Below are 22,096 nucleotides of genomic sequence, written 5' to 3' on the forward strand. Positions count from 1 at the left end.
GGGATTTTCCCGGACCGGGGCACGAACCCGTGTCTCCTGCATCAGCAGGCGGACTCTCAACCACTGCGCCACCAGGGAAGCCTTCATTTTTCTCTTATTTGAATAGTATTTAGGCCTTCCCACTAAGTGCTTAGAGCTGAGCTTGGCTTGGGGCCAAACAATCAGGGCAGGAGTAAGGAGGCGGGAGCAGGGATACTCTGGTCTTCCTGGGATAGGACAGGCTGACCATCACACCAGGAATGGTTTAACCACTGCGCAGGGGAAGAGGAAGAGGTCAAAGGCAACAAAGATCCCAAAGAGAAGTCCTAGCACAAAGGATTCTTTGGAGAGGGGTCAGGGTCAAACTTCAAAATAAATTTAAAATCTAGAAGCAGGTTAGGTTAAAGGTCACGGGGAAAGTTGGGTTTAAGTTCGAACGTGAGGTAGTTATTGAGGCACTTTATCTATGGAATGAGCCCCGGACTATCAATCAGAAGATCTGGATTCTATGTTTCGACTTCTACTGCTAACTTGTTGGTTGACTTTGCCAAGTTATTTACTCTCTGAGTTCATCTCTCCTGTTTGTAAAATGGAGTAAACAGTGCGCACTCCTCTTCAGCGCGCTGGGCTTAGAGCAGGAAGAGAAGGAAAGGAAAATCAGCGCTTTGTAAAGTTAAACGCATTGCGCCAAGATGAAGCAGTTACTCCATCACCCTGAGCTGTGGTCCCCCTTTCCAGTTCCTCGTCTTCCTCCGTCGGCCTGGGGGCGCCCGCTCGCAGGGCCTCTCTATCCCAGAGCTCCTCTCTATGGTTTTCCCCTCCCGGACCGAGAAGGCTGGAGGGAGTGGTCACACGCCTTTTCCGCTTGTTCCCCCCCCTCCCCCTAGCCCACAGTCTCGCTGCCCCGAGCCTCCCGTGCCGGCGGGCCGGCCGGGCGGACGGGCGGGCGCGCGGGGGGCGCGCGGGGGGCGGGGGGAGTTCCGGTTCCGGTTCTTTGTGCAGCTGCAGCAGCGGCTCCGGGAAAGATGGCGGCCCGGGCGGGTTTCCAGTCTGTGGCTCCGAGCGGCGGCGCCGGAGCCTCAGGAGGGGCGGGCGCGGCGGCTGCCCTGGGTCCGGGCGGGACTCCGGGGCCTCCGGTGCGAATGGGCCCGGCGCCGGGTCAAGGGCTGTACCGCTCCCCGATGCCCGGAGCGGCCTATCCGGTGAGTGCGGCAGGAGGAGGGGCGCGCTGGCCGGGGGCGGGGCCGTGCGGGGGCCTGGGAGTGACAGGGGTGGGGGGAGGAGTAGGAGGGACTCGCCTGGGAGGGATTCGGGCCGTGAGTTGGGGTGCCGGGAGGCAGTGCGGGGAAGGGAAGGGAGGCAGTTAGCATCCTCACCTGCTCCCAGGGGCATTGTTTTCTTGGGGAGTCAGGGTGTACAACCAGGGTGGACGAAGAAGTGGGGCGAAGCATGGGCCTGTGAGAGCTTGTGTGCAAAAGGGCCTAGGCAGCTCCAGCGCCCAGAGGAACACAGAAGGTGTAGCTGGCAAATTGAGGTCAGCTTCTGAGGAGACAGTAGCTGGCAGTACTCTCTGAGCAAATGTGGAATTAGAGATGTCCAATGCGCCAGATACAAAATAGACTGGGGAGAATTTGAGTGTAATCTAGCTGTCTTAGCTTTGGGGCTATATTTGAGGAAGCTCCAGTTATCTAGATTTCACAGAGATAGAGGGCTCTCCTCCCAGCCCACTACTGTGCTCCACCCCACCCCCTCAGCCTTGTTTCATTCAAAGAGCTCAGGCCTCCCCCACTTTGCCTTTCTTGGTGGGGTTTGCAGGGGAAGCGATGACATCTCTGGGTCCTCTCCTCTGTGTAGAGACCAGGTATGCTACCAGGCAGCCGAATGACACCTCAGGGACCTTCCATGGGACCCCCTGGCTATGGGGGGAACCCTTCAGTCCGACCTGGCCTGGCCCAGTCAGGGATGGACCAGTCCCGCAAGAGACCTGCGCCTCAGCAGATCCAGCAGGTCCAGCAGCAGGCGGTCCAAAATCGGAACCACAAGTAAGATGACCCCAGGGTGGAGGGAGGGAGAGAGGGAGGGAGGGAGGAGGAGGCCTGTGAGGATGCAGGTGGTGGGAGTCCCTCAACCAAGAAGTGGTGGTGCTGTGTCAGCAGACGGTGCTCATTCTTGAAAATTCTTTGCGTTTTTGGGGGATGGGGGTGTCTGACTTGAGACAGGCTTTGCAGTTCCATCACTTCACTATAAACGGAGGTGTGGACAGCCTGTCTTCATGTTCTGGCTAGTTCTGGCTAGTTCCATCCCATCCTGATAAGAGTGTTTATTCCAAACAGTGCAAAGAAAAAGAAGATGGCTGACAAAATTCTACCTCAAAGGGTGAGTCCAGGCTATATAGGTCTTCTTGAAGGTGTGGTGAGCTTGAGAATAGAGGTGGTCAGCTCTAGATCCCAATGATATCTTTCTGCTCCTAAGATTCGTGAACTGGTACCAGAATCCCAGGCCTATATGGATCTCTTGGCTTTTGAAAGGAAACTGGACCAGACTATCATGAGGAAACGGCTAGATATCCAGGAGGCCTTGAAACGTCCCATCAAGGTAACAACGCAGGAGAGTGCAAGGCAGAGAGCCAAAGGAGAGGCCGCGGGAACCTTCAGCAGGCTTGGGATGGGAAACCAAAGGCGTAGCACAGCTCTCCTTGGCATTTAAATTACATCTCTCCCTTCTGCCTACGAACTGAGAATTACATTAGAAGCATAAGAACAGAACAGCGAAGGGGGAGGGGCTTTTGATATTTCTTGCACCAGAAAATACCCTGTTGGTGTTTTTGCTGCAACTGCTCTGCCACCTTGGGAACCTGGAACCTTGCATGACTCTGTCCATCTGACATCCTGGTGAATGCACTTGCACTCAGGCCAGTGGCCTGTACTCTTCTTCTAGGTGGAATCTCCATCCACCCACCCCAAGGACTGGGTAGACAGTAAGCCAGTCTGTTAGGAGTCATTTTCAGGTTTGGGGAGACCCTTGTCTTCAACATCAAACCACTGAAGCCCCACTATCAATCCTGTTTCTGCCTTCCTCAGCAAAAACGGAAGCTGCGAATTTTCATTTCTAACACTTTCAATCCGGCTAAGTCAGATGCCGAGGATGGGGAAGGGACGGTGGCTTCCTGGGAGCTTCGGGTAGAAGGACGGCTCCTGGAGGATGTGAGTTCAAGGTCCACTGTGGTCGGCATTTAGGGTGGGAGCTGCTGGGAACAAGCAGTATTGTCTGGTTGGCAGGAAGCCTGACTGGTGCTTACAGCTCCTGCTGGGAACAGAAGGGAGAGAGTCACTGTGTTCCCTGTACTAAAATACAATGGTTCTTTGTTTCTGGCTCCCACAGCTTGGCCCCCTCTGTGGTATCATATCGAGAACCTTATTGTCGTGGGATTTGATTTGTTGTTTACCTCCTTCCTGATGCTGCTAGCCATTGGACTTGGCAGTATCTGCAGATTTTTCAGTTAGTTTTTTTTTTTTAAACCAAGTGAGTTTGCACTTAGCATTTGGGCCATGCTTTCCTCTCTGAGTCCTTGAGGTCCTCGATCTCCACTGTGGCATCTCCATCTTCCCAGCTTCCATTGGAGACATTTCACAGTTTACATGGGGTAGATTTCTCTGACAGGCTCTTCGTTGCTTTATGGGAACATCAGCTGACTGGTGATAGCCCCCAAACTTCCCACCCCAGAAGCTCCTTGGAGAAGCTCACCTGCCATTTCCTTATACTCTCTGGCTCTCTATTTTTAGCTGTTCACAGGCGAGCCAGCATGAATGCATTTTTTAGGAGAACCAGGGCTCAGTGTCAGAGCCTCCTTTTTCTCTGTATAGGTCCGGTCCATCTACCGGTGGTGGCATGTGATCCAAATAAAGCTGTTTTTGTTCTGGCTTTTTATTACCTGTGATTCATTTCCCCTGTAGAGTCAGAGTTTTCTCTGTTTAGACTCGCTTTATTATGTGCAGAGGTTTGGCTTAACTTGCCCCATTTCCCTTGGGGAAATGAGGTGGGTACGTCAGTCACCCTATATGTGTTATAGGCTGCTTCTTCAGGGTTCATTGCTACTGTGACTTGTTCAGTATCCACAGACACCTACCTTGCCATCTCCTAAGAGGTTCTCAGAAGACATTTTTGAGTTTTTTTCCCATTGCTTTTGTGGGTTCCTTTATTATGGGACTTTGTTTTGGGGAATTTCTTCTGTCCTTTTCTAACGTGACCTCTCCTCTTTCTCCTCTAGTCAGCCTTGTCCAAATATGATGCCACCAAACAAAAGAGGAAGTTCTCTTCTTTTTTTAAGTCCTTGGTGATCGAACTGGACAAAGACCTGTATGGGCCAGATAACCATCTGGTGGAAGTGAGTAGTTCTGTCCTCTAGGCTTTGCTTTGACTTTATGACTGGAGGATGATGGACTTGGGAGCCAAACATTAATGTCTAGGGAAAGGGGAAGGTATGAATAAAGGGTTACCCCAGGTGTACAATTCCTCCAACGCAGTTTGCACGTTGGCCTCCAGGTGGCACTAGCTGTTCAGTTCTGGTACTGTTTGGACCCAAGAGCTTTTCCAGTCTGACTTGTCCCACCTTTTAAATTTTACTGTCTTGGTTGCTGCCCCCACTTTCAAGGGAAATTCTGATGGAGGCCTCTTACACATGCCAAGCCATCTCTGCATCTTGCTTATTAAAAATGGTGAGATGTAGTTATCCACACACCATTCAACCTTTTTCCTGGTAACAAGTGCTGTGATTAAGGGGGTTAACTAAGGGTTCTAGTCCTTGCCAAGGCTACTTTTACAGATCTGGGACTTGCTTTTGGTTCCTGCTCTGTTTAGATTCACATTCCAAATCATCAAAAATTTTTTATTGTAATGCCTGGTTACATAGTGTTCTGAAGACTATGTCAGCAACAGTGTTCTTTGGGATATAGTCAAAACCAGAATAAGACAGTCCAGGGCTCCAGGTGAACTTAACCTGCTCCTTTCTTTGCCAGTGTAGCTGCAGCCCCTTAACCTCAACCACTAAGAGACATGGGAAGGTCTTTACCATCTAATAAGGGAAGTAAGTCATAGAATCAATAGAAATTTGTAAATGTATTGAACTTAACTTTACAGCAGTAGAGCATAGTGGCTAAGAACGTGGACTGTAGAATCTGACACACCAGAGCTCAGATAGCAGCTCCACCACTTATTGGCTGTTGACGTTAGGCAGCTTACTTCACTCTTCTAAACATTAGTTTTCTCATCTGTAGAATAGGTTTAATGGTGCCTATCTCGTATGGATGTTGTGGGGATTAAATGTGATAATCCAAGTAAATGTCTTAGAATACTCTTGCACATAGTAAGTACCCAACAGATGATAGCTGTGTTATTTTACTATACACATGTATATTATCCATTTTTGTGGATAAAATTATCACTGAAAGATCAGGCTAGTTTAAATGTGACCCTGAGCAGTCATAATGAAAAGGTCAATCGACTTACAGACAGGAATCCCAAAGTCATGTGCAGTTTTTTAAAATGTCTTATGCTGTTGCTCTTCTCCAGTAGCTTCAGTAATCAAAGTTGAATATTCAGTCATTACAGAAGCTCTTCCCTCCCACCCCAGCTCTTCCTCTGGGAGAGCACCCCCTGACATCTTCCTCTCTGTAGTGGCACAGGACCGCCACTACCCAGGAGACAGATGGCTTCCAGGTGAAGCGGCCAGGAGACGTGAATGTACGGTGTACTGTCCTGCTGATGCTGGATTACCAGGTATTCTGTGTGATGTGAGGGGGTCCAGCTTTCACAGCCACATCCCATCAGCAGTCTGACATTTAAAGGTTTAAGTCTAGTTGTGGGTAATTTGCCGCCAGACTGTTACCTCCCTAAATATAGGGATAGGGTCTTGGTCATTTCTGAGTTCCTGTTAGTGTTTTTCTGCCCCAGGGAAAGCACCGCATTAATGCCTGTTGACTGGCTTGAACGTATGGCCATGCCAGGCACCTCATAATGCACATAGACTCAGCTCATTAGCTTCATCCCAAACTCTTTGGTTCTCTATAGCCTCCTCAGTTTAAATTAGACCCTCGTCTGGCTCGGCTGCTGGGCATCCACACCCAGACCCGTCCAGTGATCATTCAAGCACTGTGGCAATATATTAAGACGCATAAGCTCCAGGACCCACATGAGCGGGAGTTTGTCATCTGTGACAAGTACCTCCAGCAGGTAAGAAAAGGACCCATTCTTTTGCTCAAGTCCACTGGAGCACTAATTGTGCTCTTAGCTGCTTCTCCTCTTTCCCGCAGATCTTTGAGTCTCAGCGTATGAAGTTTTCAGAGATCCCCCAACGGCTCCACGCCTTGCTTATGCCACCAGAGCCCATCATCATTAATCATGTCATCAGGTAAGCATGTGTGTGCAAGGCAGTGGTGTGCTGGAGCTGGCTTGCACCAGCTGCACAAGTCAGTTCTCAAAATCTTCAGGGATTTTGCAAGCAGGTTGTTAAACACAGTCGTTATTTAAGGTTAAATTATACAAACTTGCAATTAAATACATTATATTAAAAATAAGGGTAATATACACTCAAAAATTCATCATCTCTGAATTATTATATTAGTTTACTGGTGTTTGTGTTTTCGAGGTTACTTCTGTCTGTTGTGTCTGTATGGTGGAAATACCATCTAATGCTGTGCTACTGCACATCCCTTCCCAGCTCCTTGATCAGTGATGTAATGTTGGCATCTTGAAATCAATCATGTCGAGAATATTTAAAACACAGAAATCAGCAAATGCTACAAGTCAGGGCTTCTTGTTCTTGTTCTTCTTCTTCTTCTCTTTTGGAGAATCAGTTATTAGACATTTACCAGCTCATCACTGATGAGCTACTGTCTTTTCTCTGGGTGGTAGGACATTCCAAGCTGAGACTCCAACTCCATTACCTCCATCTGCTTTTCTGCTCAGAAGATGGATGAGCAAGGCATCTCTAGGCAGATATGGAGTGAAGGAAGGCACCTTCTCCTCAAAGCAGCATGTCTGCTGGCTGGATGTAGTCTTTGCCTTCTTTCCCTTATTCCATATTAATTAGCCTTCCTTTCATTAGACCCTGAACCATCATCACTCAGCCAATTGTAACTCCTACAACCTATACACTGGGTCAGTAGAAGCTAGTTTGTCCCGTATTCATGGGCTTAAAGTTAGGCCACTTTTTATTTTGCGTGGTATGTGTTTTATTTGAATTAATTTTCAGGGTCAATTTTAGTTTAATAGGGGGAAAGATACAGAAGATACTGTAGCGATGGTCTCCTTGTGGGGAGGGAGAAACTTACTTTTCATTGGATATCTTTTGTAACATTTGAATTTTTACCATTGAGTTTTTTAAAAAAATTAACTCTGTTGAGGTTTATATGCAATATATTACACCCACTTAAAATAAAATTTGATGATTTTTGGCAAATGTATACATCCTGTAGCTGTCACCACAAGGAACGTACAGAACATTTCCGTCACACCGAAGAGGTCTCTTGTGCCCTTTTGCAGTCAGCTCCTTGCCCTTCAGTCTTAGACCATCTTTTTGACCCTGTGTAATGAGGTCTTAGGGGACAAGCCCTTTACCAGGCCCCTTTGGTTTCCTCCCCAGTGTTGACCCGAATGATCAGAAAAAGACAGCTTGTTATGACATTGATGTGGAAGTGGATGATACCTTGAAGACCCAGATGAATTCTTTTCTGCTGTCTACTGCCAGCCAGCAGGAGATTGCTACTCTAGACAACAAGGTAGGGACCATGCCCTGGATAGTTGGGTGCCACCAGCCCTCTATCACAGCTTCTTGGCTTCTTTTGATTCTTGATATTCATTCAAAATGTACTGCCACCCAGTAAATGCTAGGCACTCTGTTTGGTGCTGGTTGGAGCCAGACACACATGAGTTCTGATCCTTGGCTATACCTCTTAATAGCTTTGAGCCTCAGTTTCTGATCTGCGAAATAGAGACCGTAGTACGTATTTTTATAAGGCTGTTATGAGGATTAAATGAGACAGTGTATGCAAAGACATGACATTGTATCTGGCACATAAAAACAAATGGCCGCTGCTGCTCCTGTTGTTATTAGCGATACCATTATCAGACATAGTCCATGCAAGTAAAGCCAGAAAGGCTCTGGGATCACAAAGGAGAACAGGGAGGCCTTCCTGGAAGAGCTGATGCCCCAACTAAATCTTGAAGGACGACATGGGAGTCAACGAAAGGGGAGAAAGGAGGATGGTGCTTAGGGGCTTGGGGGGCAGAGGCCATTCGAGAAAGAGGGAGCAGGGTATATGAAGGCCCAAAGATGAGCAGAGAGCCTGGCATGTTCAAGAAGTACAAGCTGCTTACTGTGTTAGATAAAGCTCGGGGTGCTGGGGAAAAGAAACTGGATAGGGAAGCAGGATCCTCGTCATGAAGCAGCTTTGCGGGGAAAACTGGCTTATACTTTGTCCTGAAAACTGGAGGGCCTGGTGCTCTTTGCACTTAGAATGATCACTGGCAGGATGGTGGGGAGTGAATTGTAATGGGGGCAGATGTGGAGGAAGGAAGCCCAGTTAAGTGGCTGGTGCAGTGATGCATGTGAGATGTGTCGAGGGCCTAAACTTACGGTCCTGACAGTGAGGATGGAAATGAGTAGGTAGATTTGGAAGGTGTTAAGGTGAATTTGCAGGGATTTGGACACTGGATGGAGACGGTGGGGTGAGGTGTGAGGGAGAAGAGGCATTACGACGACCCTCAGGTTTTCAGCTGGGGTGTACAGTTGTAGTTATTCAGATTGGGAACAGGAGGAGAAGCAGGTATTGGGGAAAGGTAGTGAATTTAGTTTTGGAGAGTTTAAGGTGCCTTGAGATGTCAAGCAGGTGGATTGGTTGGAGTTTGGGAAATAGACTCTGGTCTGCAGACTGGGGACTCATTACCTTGTCAGTGGTACTGGAAGACATACAAGTAGATGAAATCACCAGGAAGAGTGTAGAGAATGAGAAGAGGACAAAGAACAAAACCCATGGACCACAGCTTTTGAGACAGCTCTCTGTACCACTTCTTTTCTACCTGAGAGTGTTTCAGGACCCATTTATGCTGTGGATTAAATAATTAGCATGTAGCGTCATCCACAGTGGACATTGTGGAGACTAAAAGGAAAACTTCCCTCACGTGGGGTGTATAGAGACACGGTGCATATCACCTGCTAAGCGAATGCCGAGCGCCTGAGCGGTGGGGCAGCAGTGCCATTTGTGGGCTGCACTCTGTTCTTAGGTTGGCAGCGGCACAAGAAGTCACACACTGCCTGCCATTTAACTTTGCATTTCCCCAGTGTGAAAATGTTATGAGCTTCCTTCTTCCTTTCAGATCCATGAGACAATAGAAACTATCAATCAGCTGAAGACCCAGCGAGAGTTCATGCTGAGCTTTGCCAGAGACCCTCAGGGTTTCATCAATGACTGGCTTCAGTCCCAGTGCCGGGACCTCAAGGTAAAGAACCTGGGACAGGTGCAAAGAGACTTAGATCCGTGAGGCATACATTTGCTCTGTTTCCGTAGCATGAGATAGAGAGCCGGGGGGAAGTGAGGGACCAGACTTTCTTTAGTGTGTTCCAGGGCCCATTTTATAATTAAGTAGGGAAATGGAGGTGGAACCATCAAGTGTTTATCTAGTACTTAACTATGTGCTGTCACTGTGCACCGTATTGGAGGCGATACAGAGTGGAAAACTTGATCTCTTTCAAAGTAGCACACATTCTGTTCGGAGAAACCATGTTACTGTGATTTAAAAAGTAGTAAATCATGTAAGACATTATTGGAACTCACCAGTACCAAAAAGGTAATACAAAGGAGAAGGGAGATTGATGAGGCTAGAATAGCTAGGGAAGGCTTCATGGAGAATTTGGGATTTGAGTTATATCCCAGAGAGGGGAGCGCCAGAAGCTCAGGCAGGAAGGTAGGAATGAGCGCAGAATGTGTGAGATGTGTCCTCAGTGCTTGCCTGTTCTGTGGTGATTGACTGCAGGTAGCCCGAGAAGAGGAGCAAGGGACAGGGGGTGCCTGAAAGGATCCCTGAACAAGGCAATGACTTGTTGACAGCAGAGGCGACTTTGGGTGTTGTTTTAGTGGTTTGCTAGGGCCGCCGTAGTAAAGTACCACAAACTGAGTGGCTTAAACAAGGGAAACGGTATTGTCTCATGGTTCTGGAGGCTAGAGTCTGAAATCAAGGTGTCAGCAGGGTTTGGTTCCTTCTGAGGGCTGGGAGGGAGAGTCTGTTCCAGGCCTCTCTCCTGGCTTGTGGTAGCTTCAGGCATTCCTTGGTTTGCAGATGGTGTTCTCCATGTGTCTTCATATCATCTTTCCTCTCTGCATGTCTGTCTCTGTGTCTTAAGTTTCTTCTCTTATAAGGATCATACTGGATTAGGCCCACCCTAATGACCTTACCTTAGCTTGATCGTCTGCAGAGACCCCATTCCCAGATAAGGTCACATTCACAGGTACTGGGAGGGCTAGGATTTCAGCATCTTTTAGGGGATACAATTCAATCCATAACAGATGACAAGGAAGGAAACAAGTCTCTTCTGTGTCTTCCCCCTCCCATCTCCCTCAGACCATGACTGATGTGGTGGGTAACCCAGAGGAAGAGCGCCGAGCTGAGTTCTACTTCCAGCCTTGGGCACAGGAGGCCGTGTGCCGATACTTCTACTCCAAGGTAGGCACCCGGGGTGCACAGGAGAAACTGACAGAAGGCAGGGGGTCTGCACCCTTGATGGGGGTCAGTGGTGTTAGGTACCAGCTTCTGGTTGGTCTCACCTTCCGCTCCCTCCACTATTTTCTCCTTAGGTGCAGCAGAGGCGACAAGAATTAGAGCAAGCCCTGGGAATCCGAAATACGTAGGGCTTCTCCCACAGCCCTGATTTGGCTGCACCGATTTCTTTATTTGGGCCCTGTGCTGCCTGCCTCATAGCACCTGCCTTGGTCTTGCTTGGGGCCTTCCAGGGGATGCTGTTGGTTCTAGGACAACACCAGAATGAAGAGGGTCTCACATGATACCTGTTACCCTCTTCTTCTCCCACCCCATCCCTTCCTACCCCCAGCTTCCCTTTGCCCCACAAAGTTCCCATGTGCCTGTACCCTCCCCTGGTCTGCATAGGACCTCTAGATAGTATTAGAGAGAGAACCCGTAGTGGTAATCAGTGCATTGAATGGATTGGGCCTAAGGCCAAGTGGTCTTCAAGGGGACCAGCTACACTGATCCTGCCCTTCAGAGACCCAGGAGTTGGGAGCTTTAGCCCCTTCTCCGAGACTCAGGCCTGGGGGCACTCTATAAGCTAGTTGATCTCGGCTTTCCTGATAACAGAATCCAGTTTCCTTCCTTCCCTCCACAGGTTTGAAGCAAACTGTCCCTTCACTTGTTGCCCTCTAGCACTAGAGGAATCCTGGTTCTTGGGCTCCACTGAGCCCCAGGTCAGTCTGCAGCCCTCTGGATTGGCCTGCTGACTCAGTGCTTCTCTTACTCCCTCGTAGGGGGTCCACATCAGTATTGGAGTTTGTTCTCTTAGTATTGCTCCCTCTCACCACACTCCCTGTAGCTGCTTTTTAGGATTCCCTCCTATCTGTCCTAACCCAGGGCATTTGAGTGGGGGAATCTTGCCTTTCCCTGTCAGAGCCCCAGGGGCCCTCACCTAGGGTACTGTCATTGCCGGCAGAGGCTGTTCCTTCCTGCTGTTGCTTGGAGGTGTGACTCATTCATTCATTCCACCCTGCCTCCCCCATCCTTTCATGGAGAAACAGGCCTAAAATCAAACGGGTAAAAGCCCTGGGCCATCCCTGTCTTCCTGTCCCTTGTCTGCCCAGTTGACACCCACTGGTGACTTCTAGGGCACTGAGGAGTGAAAGCGCCTAGGGCTGGAGAACAGCTCTGAGCTGGGTTTGTGACTCTTCCCTCTCCCTGCCTCACAGGAGTGTGACTCCCCAGCCCCTGCCCTCAAAAGCTTCAGACCCCTCAGGTAGCAGCAGGACCTTGTGATCTTGGCCCCTTGCAACTGAGATGGTTTTGCATCTTTCCAGGAGAGCCTCAAATTCTTCTTCCAGGTTGTATCACCCCTGAGTTAGCATATCCCAGGCTCGCAGACTCAACACAGCAGGGTGGGAGACAGCTGGGCACAGAGGGGGAATTCCGTTCAGCATGGGCTCTAAACCCGCAGAACTGACAAAGCCCCTGCTTCCCCACCCCCTCCTCAGGCTTCTGCGAGCTCATGCCCCAGCCCTGTATCCCTGACTGTCCCACACTGGGGACAGCAGAACTTCCTCCCTGTCTTCCCCTTCCTGTCATTATCCCACCCCTCCCTTGAAAGGTTCTCCCCAGAGTGACACTGGACAGACAGCCTCTGTCCCTGGGGCTGGAACCATGAGAAGGAAGCTCAGCACTCCTACACAGTGTCCCTGAAGATAACTTTTTATTAATTGAACTACTATGTTTTTTTCATGGACCAAAATTTTTTTTGTACTGTCTCCTTATCGATGTCACCCAGTTTTAATAAAAGAATCTTCTGAAGGATGGGTCCCCCTACCTACTGACGGAGAGCTCTTCCCTGAGCTTTCTTCTTCGATACCATTAGCCATGCTCATGGTGTTTGTTCATTTTATTTGACAGATATTTATTGAGCACCTGCTGTATGCCAGCTGTGGTTCTAGGCACTGGGGATATGGTGAAAAACAAGATTTCTACCCTGGGGACCTCAGGTTCTCACCTTAGAGCTTGTTCTGTCAGCCCCAGTGCTCCAAGCAGGCCAGGTGCTGGTTGGGAGTAGTGGGCTTCATCACTGGATCTGAGAGTCCTGTCCTCAGTTCCCGTTAAGGAAGATTCTAACAAGACAGTGGCACTGCCATTCTCTCCCTTGTCCTTCTGAACTCCCCAGGGCACCTGCTGGCTCGAGGGTGCTATCCTTGGGTACCTGTGGTCCCTTACACTTGATGAACTTGAGCCTCCTCTAGAATTCTCAGGGCTCCTGTCTTCCTGCGGGCCAGCGCTGTATGAGGACTGAAGACATTTGTGGTCTGTGTGCCTGCCATTCTTTAAGGTTCCACTTTCTCAACCCTGAGTAAGATTTTAGTTCCTGAGACTGGCGTGGAAGTGCTGCTGTCATCCTCATACTATGGACAACCAAGCCTTCACTGGTAGCGTTGAGAAGACTGCTCGGGATTGGGTCCCATTAGCAGAAGCATGAAATTCTGCTGCAGTTTCCATCATGCCTGCTTCCCACCTGGTGGTTCTTTACTTTCCTCCTTTGTGCCATTACCTAGCTTGGTTCTACTCGAGAAGGGGGTTTAGAACACAGGGTGAAGGCAGCTACATTCCAAAGTTGTAGTTAAAAAATTAACTTTTGCCTCCATGCACGTGAACACTCAAGTATTGCGTATGTGCAGTCAAGCCCACCAAGGATACAACCACTATTCCCAGTCTGGAATGTGGGAGTTTATCAGACTTGAGTGGGGAAAGCAGAAGAGTGTGTGTGGGTGATGATAACTTGGGAGTGGAAACAATTGATGTCAAGGACATTGAAATGGCATCTGTTTTCACCCAGACTAATTACATGTGTAATGAATGGCTGATGAACCATTATTAATTTCAAGCAAATCTGCAGTTTGCTCTTGGGAAAAGAGCCCTAGTGGTACAGATAATTGGCCTGTGACAGGCCAATTCTGAATCTCTGCACACTCTTTATTCCTATATAAATGAACAAATTCTTTGTCTCCATACTACTTAAAATGATCGTAGGGACAAAAAGATGGAAGCATTTAGGCAAACACAAGAGGTCATTTTATGCATAAACATCCGTTCTTTGGGGTTCTCATCCTGTGTGCCAGGGACAGAAGCATTCTTTCTCTTCCATCACCCATATTCAGTGGTCCCAGCCGGCGGCCTGGCACTGGTGCCTTTGTCGCAGTGCCAGTGCAATAACAGTGATCGTTGGGGGCTGGCTCTGTAGTAGGCATAATTTTGTTCCTAAGAGAAACAATCAACTGCTGATTCACGTATGTCCCCCTAAGGGAACTCCCTGGCCATGGGAGTAGAGTATGGTGGGCTTTTTCCCAGGCAGTCCTTAGAAGTTAGGAAACCATTTCTCCCCAGTCTTGACCTCAGGGCCACTTACCCTTACCCAGTGATTGCACACAGACTCCCCTCTGGCCCAGTGCTTATCACTGTTTGCAGCCAGCAGCAGCCCAGGGGGATGGAAACACCCACTCAGCAGTTGGCCGGGCCAGGAGGTCAGCACGTGAGCACACAGTGCTATCTGCTTTCTAGGCCAAGGTGCACAGACAGCTGGAGTGTAGGGAGCCTTTGCCCCACTCTCCACATTAGCCTAGAAACTAGAGTTCCCCCTCGTAGTTAAACAGGTTGCTGTGGGCGATGTAGAGCCCTGAACTGCGCTGTGTGTCCCTTCCATCCTCCCTCCCCCCAGAAGCACACACCCCACTTGCTCTTGATTACAGCATCTGAGACCACAAAGCTCTACAGAGGTCACAACTGCCCCAGGTCCTGCCTCCCTTCCCTTCTGGCTTCTGCAAACTAGCCACTAACCTGAAGGCGCCCCTAGTGTGGGGTTAGCCTGGAAACCCAAGAAAGAAGTGAAGGAAGCTCAGTACCTCTCAAGGACAGTGAACGCTTGGGCTGCCTTCTTTTCTCTCCTATCCTCCTCCTCAAGCCCAGAGTCTGCAAAACACCTGTGGGCCACTTGGCATCAGAGCCTCCAACTTTGGGCTTTCCTGCCCCCCTTCCTGGGAAACATTCAGGTGAGGAGAGGCCCACTGGTGTGCTTTGTTTCTTGGGCCCATGGGGTCTTATCCTTGGGCTGGGTTGCCCCCAGAGCAGGCCCTTACCTCTTATGTGCTCTTATTTAAAGGGGCCACACCCACCCACCTCACTCACCCACAGCCCTGCAGTGGGGCTAGCGTGGGGCAACACGTGACCCGTCATCGCCAGAGGATGAACCCATAGAGCAGCTTTCCGGGTCCTGGGGGGGGACAAGTGGGGGGCGGTTCCTACGTTGGAAAAGAAGGCATGCCTGTATCTGCTGCTGGGACTGAATACAATTTATTCCAGTGCTAGGGGACGGGAGTGGGGGGGGACCGGGCACTCGCTCCTTATCTGGGCCCGGTCTTGGCAGACCTTAAAATGAAACCATTGCGGGGAGGGAGGGGGTGAGGACCTGGGCTGGGGCCGAGGGAAGCAGCGTGCCAGCACCGTCAGCGGGCAAACCTAAGAGGAAAAGCAGGCCTGGTCTCGGCCCCATTCCTGTTCCCCACCTGTCTCTACCCTTTTCTTCCCTTTCCCTGGCCCTGCCAGACTCTGTCTCCCTGGGTACCCGCCTCCCCTCCCCTGGAGGGCGGGGCTTGGCTGCACCCACGTGTGTTGGAGTTATATGCTCCCAGCCGGCAGAGGAGCTGGGGAGAGTGGCACCCAGCTGGTGGTTCAGGCAGCGAAGCGGCACCATGGCCGGCAAGAAAGTCTGCATTGTAGGCTCTGGTAACTGGTAAGCGGCTCTGTCAAGGAGTATTGGTGGGGGGGGGGGCGGAAGGGGAGGCTCCCTCAAGTATACAGGAGGTTAGGGAGGGAGGTTTGGTGGGCAGGAGGCAGTCGGTGGGGAGGAAATGCCTCCAGCTCCTGGCCCACCCCTGTTGCTGTCTTCTGTGCCTACCCCGGCAGGACAGACAATGCCCAGACCGCTCCTGGCCCTTGCGTCTCGGGCAGCAGCACCTGTTCGCCACGGGAAGGGAGCCTCCAGAGTGCTCCCTGCCTGAAAGGCTGCCTGGGTTAGGGGGTGGGGGGGAGATCAGGAGGCTGGCCCCCTTCTCCAGCAGCAAAGTGTGAGGGAAAGGAAACTGAGTCTCCTTTCTACTGCTAGGTCAGGAGAGACGCAGCGTCACGGGGAGGGGGTGACAAGGAAGGTGGCAGGTAAATAATCCAGTGGCTTCTGTGACATCCTGAGGGGGAGCACTGTCCCTTCCCCGCCACCGTTCCTCTCTCACGCCCCCACTCCTCCACTTTCTGTGCTCCCCCTCCTGCCAGGGGCTCAGCCATCGCCAAGATTGTGGGTGGCAATGCAGCCCAGCTGGCACGCTTTGACCCACGGGTGACCATGTGGGTGTTTGAGGAAGACGTCGGGGGCAGAAAGCTGACAGAGGTCATCAACACACAGCATGAGAATGTCAAATACCTGCCAGGGCACAAGTTGCCCCCCAATGTGGTGAGCCCCAACGCCCCGTAAGAAGGGAGAGGGAAGTGGAGGGGGTGCTTCCTGCTGGGAGGGGGCCACTTCACGTGCCACCTGTACTTGAGAAGCATCTCAGGAGGGCTACTCCAGGCACAGGGCGTCCCTGGGCACAGCCCCCAGACTGCTCCCCTGAGCACTTCCTGGGACTGGGGAGAACCTGAATGCATCCCCCTGCATCTCCACCCCACCCCGTGGGCTCCCAGGCAGGAAAGGGACGGGGAGAGGATGAGGGAGTTGGTCTCTGTGGCAACCAAAGACAGGTTCTCTGGCCCCCAGACTTGGGGTCTGGGTAGTGCCTGCCTCGGGCTCTAACCCTGTTACTCATTCACTGGGTTATTAGTAGATGTGGAGACAGCTCCTTGGACTTAAGGTCTTTGGTCAGATCCATGTGGCTGACTCCCCACCTGGAAAGGGGGAGCAGGAAAGACAGCAGGAAGACTGGGGCTCTCCCTTCCCAGTTGGGAGCCCTAAGGAGCAGGGTGATGAAATCTTACTTGGCCTCTTCCTCTTGCCAAGCCCAGACCTCCTTTGGCCTCCCTCACTGTCCCACAGCCAAGGGCTAGGAGAGTGCTGAGAGGAGGTTTCCAGGAGTCCTCAAGAGCCCAGGACAGCTGGAACCTAGAGGGAATGATGGCTAGGCGGAAGGAATAGAAGTGTCTTGTTCCTCCAGGTTCAGCCCTTCCAGATTCAACCCCCAAACTGCCCTCCTTCTTCCCCACCAGCCTCACCCTGTCTCCTAGATCTCCTGCATGGGGCTCCACAGGGGCTAGAAGCAGTCCGTCAGGCCCATGAACACTGGTCACCCCCACAGGTGGCTGTCCCAGATGTGGTCCAGGCTGCAGTGGATGCTGACATCCTGATCTTCGTGGTACCCCATCAGTTCATCGGCAAGATCTGTGATCAGCTCAAGGGCCACCTGAAGGCAGACACCATTGGCATATCTCTTATTAAGGTGCCAGGGACACCCTCCTGTGGATGGGGATGCAGCTAACTGCTGTGGGGCTCAGGGTGGGTGAAGTGCGACAAACAGAAAAGAGCAGAAGTAGGCCAGGAGTTTTCTGAAGAGAGGAGCTGGCTTTGGGGAAGCTTGAGAAACAGATGCGGGGGGCCACTGGGAAGGGGAGGTTGCTTGGGGAGTAGATAAGAGATGAGTTTGGAGGCAGATGTCTTGGGGAGTTTAGGAGGTGTACAAGGGATGCCTAGGGGATACAAGAAGTGGGCTGGTTTGAGGAGTTGAGAAGGGAAGCTGGTTTGGAGCAGTGGCTGGGATGGAAGTTGGTTGGGGGTACTCAGGAGTGGGCTGTTTAGAGATGTGGCGGGGATACATTACCTTGGAGAAGCAGGTTGTGGAAGGAGAGTTTTCAGATGGATTCGTTTTCACATGTTATCTGCTCTCCTCACAGCTAGCTTTGGCTGCATTGGAATAGGGGAGGACCTTTGGGGAGGGACATTGATGAACAGTGAATTTGCAATGGGCAGGATTTCTAGGTGGGAAGCCCTCAGTTGGGGATAAAAGGCACCTGGCCTGAGCTCCATCCTGTGCCCAGGGGGTAGACGAGGGCCCCAACGGGCTGAAGCTCATCTCTGAAGTGATTGGGGAGCGCCTTGGCATCCCCATGAGCGTGCTGATGGGGGCCAACATTGCCAGCGAGGTGGCTGATGAGAAGTTCTGTGAGACAACCATTGGTGAGACCCCGCCACCCACATAGATAATGCAACTCCAGTTACATCGCCTCCCCAGGCTATATTCCCCACCCACTTAAGCCATCTTCTCCCCGTAAGGCAGGTGAAGGAAGAAGATCCCAGCATCAAAGGTGAGGGGAGTTGGGGCACCCCTACGGAAAGAGCTATAGGTCCTGCTTAGGGCAGTTGTGGGAAGAAGAGTCAAGAGTCCCTTCTTGAAGCCTTATCCCCTCCCTACTTTAGGCTGCAAGGACCTGGCCCAGGGACAGCTTCTGAAAGAGCTGATGCAGACGCCCAATTTCCGCATCACGGTGGTGCAAGAGGTGGACACAGTAGAGATCTGTGGGGCCTTAAAGGTGAGAGGGCTTCAGAGGCAGCTATGGGGTGGGGAGAAGGCCCTGAAAGAGGGCCTGGCTTAGCTGTACAAGGTTGCTGGGACTCCCCTTCCCCACCAAGTCTCATACACATGGGAAGAAGGGCAGAAGCAAGGCCAGGCTCGCTCAGGTCTGCCGATTACTTACCATCAGACATTGGGCTTCCTTCTTCCTTTCCCTTATAGCCCCTTGTGGGACATCCCTGTCCCTGGCTCCAAAGATTGGTCCAGGGGGAAGAGGAGATGCCCTGGGGGAGCACTCAGGCTAATGGGAGATAAGATGTCCAGGACACCCAGACGGATTGATGGCCAGAACTCTGGATCCTGGACAGACCTATGGATGGATATCGGGGGCATAGAACAAAATAGCCGTGGTTGGGAGGGCGAGGTAGAAGACTGGTTTTCAGGAAAAGTCCTCAAGGATGGAGTATAGGGCAGGGTTGGGGAGCCGGAAAGCACAAGCCCAGGCTAAAAGAAGGGAGTGCAGCAAGTGGGAAAACCAAGAGGTGAAAATAGTTGAGGATCCCACCCACCTTCCTTCACTTATTCAGTGAGCGTGTCATGGCTGATGGGAGGAGCATGAGGCAGGTGCTGAAGGCCCCAAGTGGGGCCTGCGGGAGGGGATCCTTTCTCACCCGTGACTTCACTCTTCAAAGAATATAGTGGCCGTGGGGGCTGGCTTCTGTGATGGGCTGGGCTTTGGCGACAACACCAAGGCGGCCGTGATCCGACTGGGGCTCATGGAGATGATCGCCTTCACCAAGCTCTTCTGCGGTGGCCCTGTGTCCCCTGCCACCTTCTTGGAGAGCTGCGGTGTTGCTGATCTCATCACTACCTGCTACGGAGGGCGGAACCGCAAGGTGGCCGAGGCCTTCGCCCGCACAGGAAAGGTGGGCCCTGGGGAGAATGAAGAATGGAGGGTGGGCCCTGTAGGTGTTCAGGGAGAGGAACGTGGCTTGAGGCATCTCTTGAACACAGACATTAAGATTGTTGGGAACATTCCCAGCCTTTCTTTCCTCTTAAGACCCACCTCCTCCCAGAGTCCCAGACTCTCTGTCTCACACTGACAACCCTCCTCTCCCATTTCCATTTGCCTGTCCTGTTTTCTTCACAGTCCATTGAGCAGCTGGAGAAAGAGATGCTGAATGGGCAGAAGCTGCAGGGGCCCCAGACAGCCCGGGAGCTACACAGCATCCTCCAGCACAAGGGCCTGCTGGACAAGTAAGCGTCTGCCCCAGCCCCACTGATGGAGGGAACCACGGACAGAGGTGCTCTCCCCATTCGTCATCTTCCTGAGCCCTTCTCAGTCTGTGAAGGGGGCAGAGAGGGAAATGTTATCTTACGTTTACAGACAGAGCCTAGAGCTTCGCCAGGGTCTGGCATGCCTGCTGTCCCCCAGCTCGTTCGTCGTCTTTGAATTCTTTCCAGCCTAGTGCTCTTTATACCACATTGCTTGGGCCCCTCTGCGTGGCCGCTCTCTGTCCTTTCCTCCTTGTCCTCTGCTATGGGGGTGGACAGGAATAAGCTCCTCTGACTGTTCTGCCTCTTTGTCCATTACCCGCAGTCTAAGCTGCTCCCCCAAGGCCAACCCTTTTGTTCCGTGAATCCTGTCCTGGGTGCTGAGGTGTGAGGAAAAGGAAAGCCTCTGCTTCAAGGTGCTCCTTTTCAGGGAGCACAAGACAGCGGGGGTGATGGGCTGATCAGAGCAGAACTCGGCTGATCTGAGAAAGAATCCTAGAGCAAGAGAGTATGAAGCAGGCTCAGAAGATCTGCTCGCGGCTGGTCAGGGTAAAGCCTCCTGGTAAAGGGAGCAGCCTGAGCAACAGGTGGGGAAGAAGGAGACTGGCATTTATTGAGCACCTTCACATAATTCATAATCACTTCTTCACTACTTCGTTATATTGACCCCGTTTCACAGCTGATGATACTGAGGCTTGCCTAATTGGAACAAAAAGTTCATGCCAGGGAATCACGGAGGCGAGTTCAATACGATAGGGAGCAGGGGGATAAAAACCTGACCCTAAACCCCAGGGCTAGGAAATACACATTCTCAGCGATGGGAAATTGAGAGCCAGAGTCCGCCTGAGCTCGAAGGCGGGAGAGTAGGGAGTGGAGGGTTACGGGGTTTGCCTGGAGGCCAAGCTGGTTCTGTCCTTCCCCATTCTAGGTTCCCTCTGTTCATGGCTGTGTACAAGGTATGCTACGAGAACCAGCCAGTAGGTGAATTCATCCGCTGCCTGCAGAATCATCCAGAACATATGTGAGCAGGGCTGGGGCCCAGGCCAGGCAGCCTCTTTACCCCAGCGGAGACAGGCAGAAGCTTGGGGTGCCTGGCCACCACGATCTCTGGGACTCCCCACACAGCAGCGTCTTCTCAGCTTTTCGCTGGAGGACAGGTGCCTGTGGGCCCGGCCACCTGCCTGGAGATCTTGAAGCACAAGCAGCCCGCAGCCTCCTGCCACCTCATCGCACCAGAAATGGAGTTGCCTAGTCCCTCTCCATATGTGGGGCTTTCTCCCTGTCCTCTGGGAGGGGTAGAATCAGCCCCAGTGCTGCCTGCTTTGGGTATGTGGGGGGAGGAGGGGAGGGGAGGGAGGCAAGGCAAAGAGGCCTCACAAAGACCAGGACTCCTGTCCCCAAGCCCAGTTAATCGCTAAAGTACCTCAGCTGCAAGAGGGATGAGGCAAGGGCTGCAGGGAGGGGTCTGGGCTTTTGGGCTGACGTAGACCTCTGCCAGGCCCCACATGGCATCAATGGATCTCTGTTTGTTCGCAAAATACAACCCCCTTCTAGCTTCTCCTAGAAACCTCAGCTTCTTCTGAGGTTTCCTCAGAAACCTCTGGTCATCCCCTTCCCCCTCCCCCAGGCTGCCTGGCACCAGAGTTGCTGCCACGCTGGCATCTCTGGCCATGGGGCTTGTCATTCTCTCTTGGGACTTCCCAGTTCCTAGTTCTTTGCCAGCTCCTCCCCACCATGTGTGACCTTTCCAAGGCTCTCTCACCCTCCCTGCCAGCACCCTTTCTGGGGAGCAGAACTTAATCTGCTGACAGAGCTACACCTCTTCACAGCAGGCTCAGATCACTCTACTCCCTGTGACCTTTGTAATTGCCCTGCCTCCCTTCTCAGGAGCTCTAGCAGGGGGAGGTGTCAGCTGGGTCCCTCCTGCTGCTATCTCCCCAGGACATCTTGGATCCACCCCTTACCTCCTAAACCCTGTCCCTAGTTCTCAGCTACCCCCAGAGCAGCCAGGGCAGCTAACCAGTTCCTGTATCTGCAGGCCAGGGGGCCAGAGAGTGGGTAAGGGAGGATGAGCAGGTCCCCATCTCTGTGGTCTGAATTCCAAGGCCGGCTCTCCTTTGTCACCTGAAGGCCTTCTCATGAGGTATTGACTACTTCAGCACCTCAGGAGCTGGGAAACTTGTGGAGGAGGAAAAAAATTCAAGCCTCTGTACCAGCTGGGGTGAGGGAAGAACAGGAAGGGGAGGAGGGAGAGGAGTGTGCTTTGCAGTGGCCTTGCTCCAGGATGGAATGGCAGCCGGAGAATGTCACCGGTCAGCAGCTTGGACCCCTGGCTATAAATAGAGGCCGAGGGCTCCTGTCACATCCAGCAGAGGGTCTCAGCTTCCTGTGTGGCAGCATCTGGCACGCTGTGGCTCTGGCCAGCATTATGTTAACCCTCCCTTACTCCTGGACAAACCAGGGAGGCAGGCTCCTCTCAGCCCCTAGCCCCTGAGAAGTCACTCTTACCAGTGAAGGGCGGAGCTGCCTGGATCAGGCAG

The 22,096-nt window shown here is 51.9% G+C and overlaps 2 protein-coding genes and 1 long non-coding RNA gene across 6 annotated transcripts in view; 2 read left to right on the forward strand and 1 right to left on the reverse strand.

Moving 5' to 3' along the window:
• Window positions 1-830: 830 nt before the first annotated feature.
• Window positions 831-12,605, forward strand: SMARCD1 (SWI/SNF related, matrix associated, actin dependent regulator of chromatin, subfamily d, member 1). Its single transcript, XM_029204926.1, has 13 exons — window positions 831-1,181; window positions 1,834-2,021; window positions 2,313-2,355; window positions 2,452-2,574; window positions 3,060-3,182; window positions 4,247-4,363; window positions 5,653-5,754; window positions 6,046-6,207; window positions 6,288-6,385; window positions 7,619-7,754; window positions 9,352-9,474; window positions 10,594-10,695; window positions 10,827-12,605. Exons 1-13 carry the CDS (start codon window positions 1,005-1,007, stop codon window positions 10,878-10,880), a joined length of 1,548 nt encoding a protein of 515 aa, XP_029060759.1. The 5' UTR covers window positions 831-1,004; the 3' UTR covers window positions 10,881-12,605.
• Window positions 12,606-13,805: 1,200 nt separating this feature from the next.
• The window catches only part of LOC114885278, a 9,958-nt gene continuing 1,667 nt past the window's right edge, over window positions 13,806-22,096 (reverse strand). Inside the window, exons 2-6 of one of the 3 annotated variants that reach the window (XR_003791062.1) lie at window positions 18,953-19,214; window positions 18,466-18,651; window positions 17,592-17,696; window positions 16,990-17,177; window positions 13,806-13,992 (exon numbers count right to left, since the gene is read on the reverse strand). This is a non-coding gene — a long non-coding RNA (uncharacterized LOC114885278). Of the gene's footprint in view, window positions 13,993-16,225; window positions 17,697-18,465; window positions 18,652-18,952; window positions 19,215-22,096 lie in introns of those variants that run through there. The other 2 variants (XR_003791061.1, XR_003791060.1) reach the window with 2 other exon arrangements.
• GPD1 (glycerol-3-phosphate dehydrogenase 1) lies at window positions 13,985-22,090 on the forward strand. Of its 2 annotated transcripts, XM_029204928.1 has the most exons (9): window positions 13,985-14,780; window positions 15,334-15,520; window positions 16,057-16,234; window positions 17,073-17,213; window positions 17,809-17,947; window positions 18,188-18,300; window positions 18,974-19,207; window positions 19,432-19,538; window positions 20,485-22,090. In XM_029204928.1, exons 2-9 carry the CDS (start codon window positions 15,480-15,482, stop codon window positions 20,579-20,581), a joined length of 1,050 nt encoding a protein of 349 aa, XP_029060761.1. In that variant the 5' UTR covers window positions 13,985-14,780; window positions 15,334-15,479; the 3' UTR covers window positions 20,582-22,090. The 2 variants fall into 2 exon arrangements, with proteins under 2 accessions (XP_029060761.1, XP_029060760.1); XM_029204927.1 differs by having other exon boundaries at window positions 13,985-15,520; window positions 20,485-21,099.

The sequence above is a fragment of the Monodon monoceros genome, unplaced genomic scaffold, assembly GCF_005190385.1.
Source record: "Monodon monoceros isolate NGI ecotype Baffin Bay Population unplaced genomic scaffold, NGI_Narwhal_1 Super_Scaffold_6, whole genome shotgun sequence".
NCBI lineage: Eukaryota > Metazoa > Chordata > Mammalia > Artiodactyla > Monodontidae > Monodon > Monodon monoceros.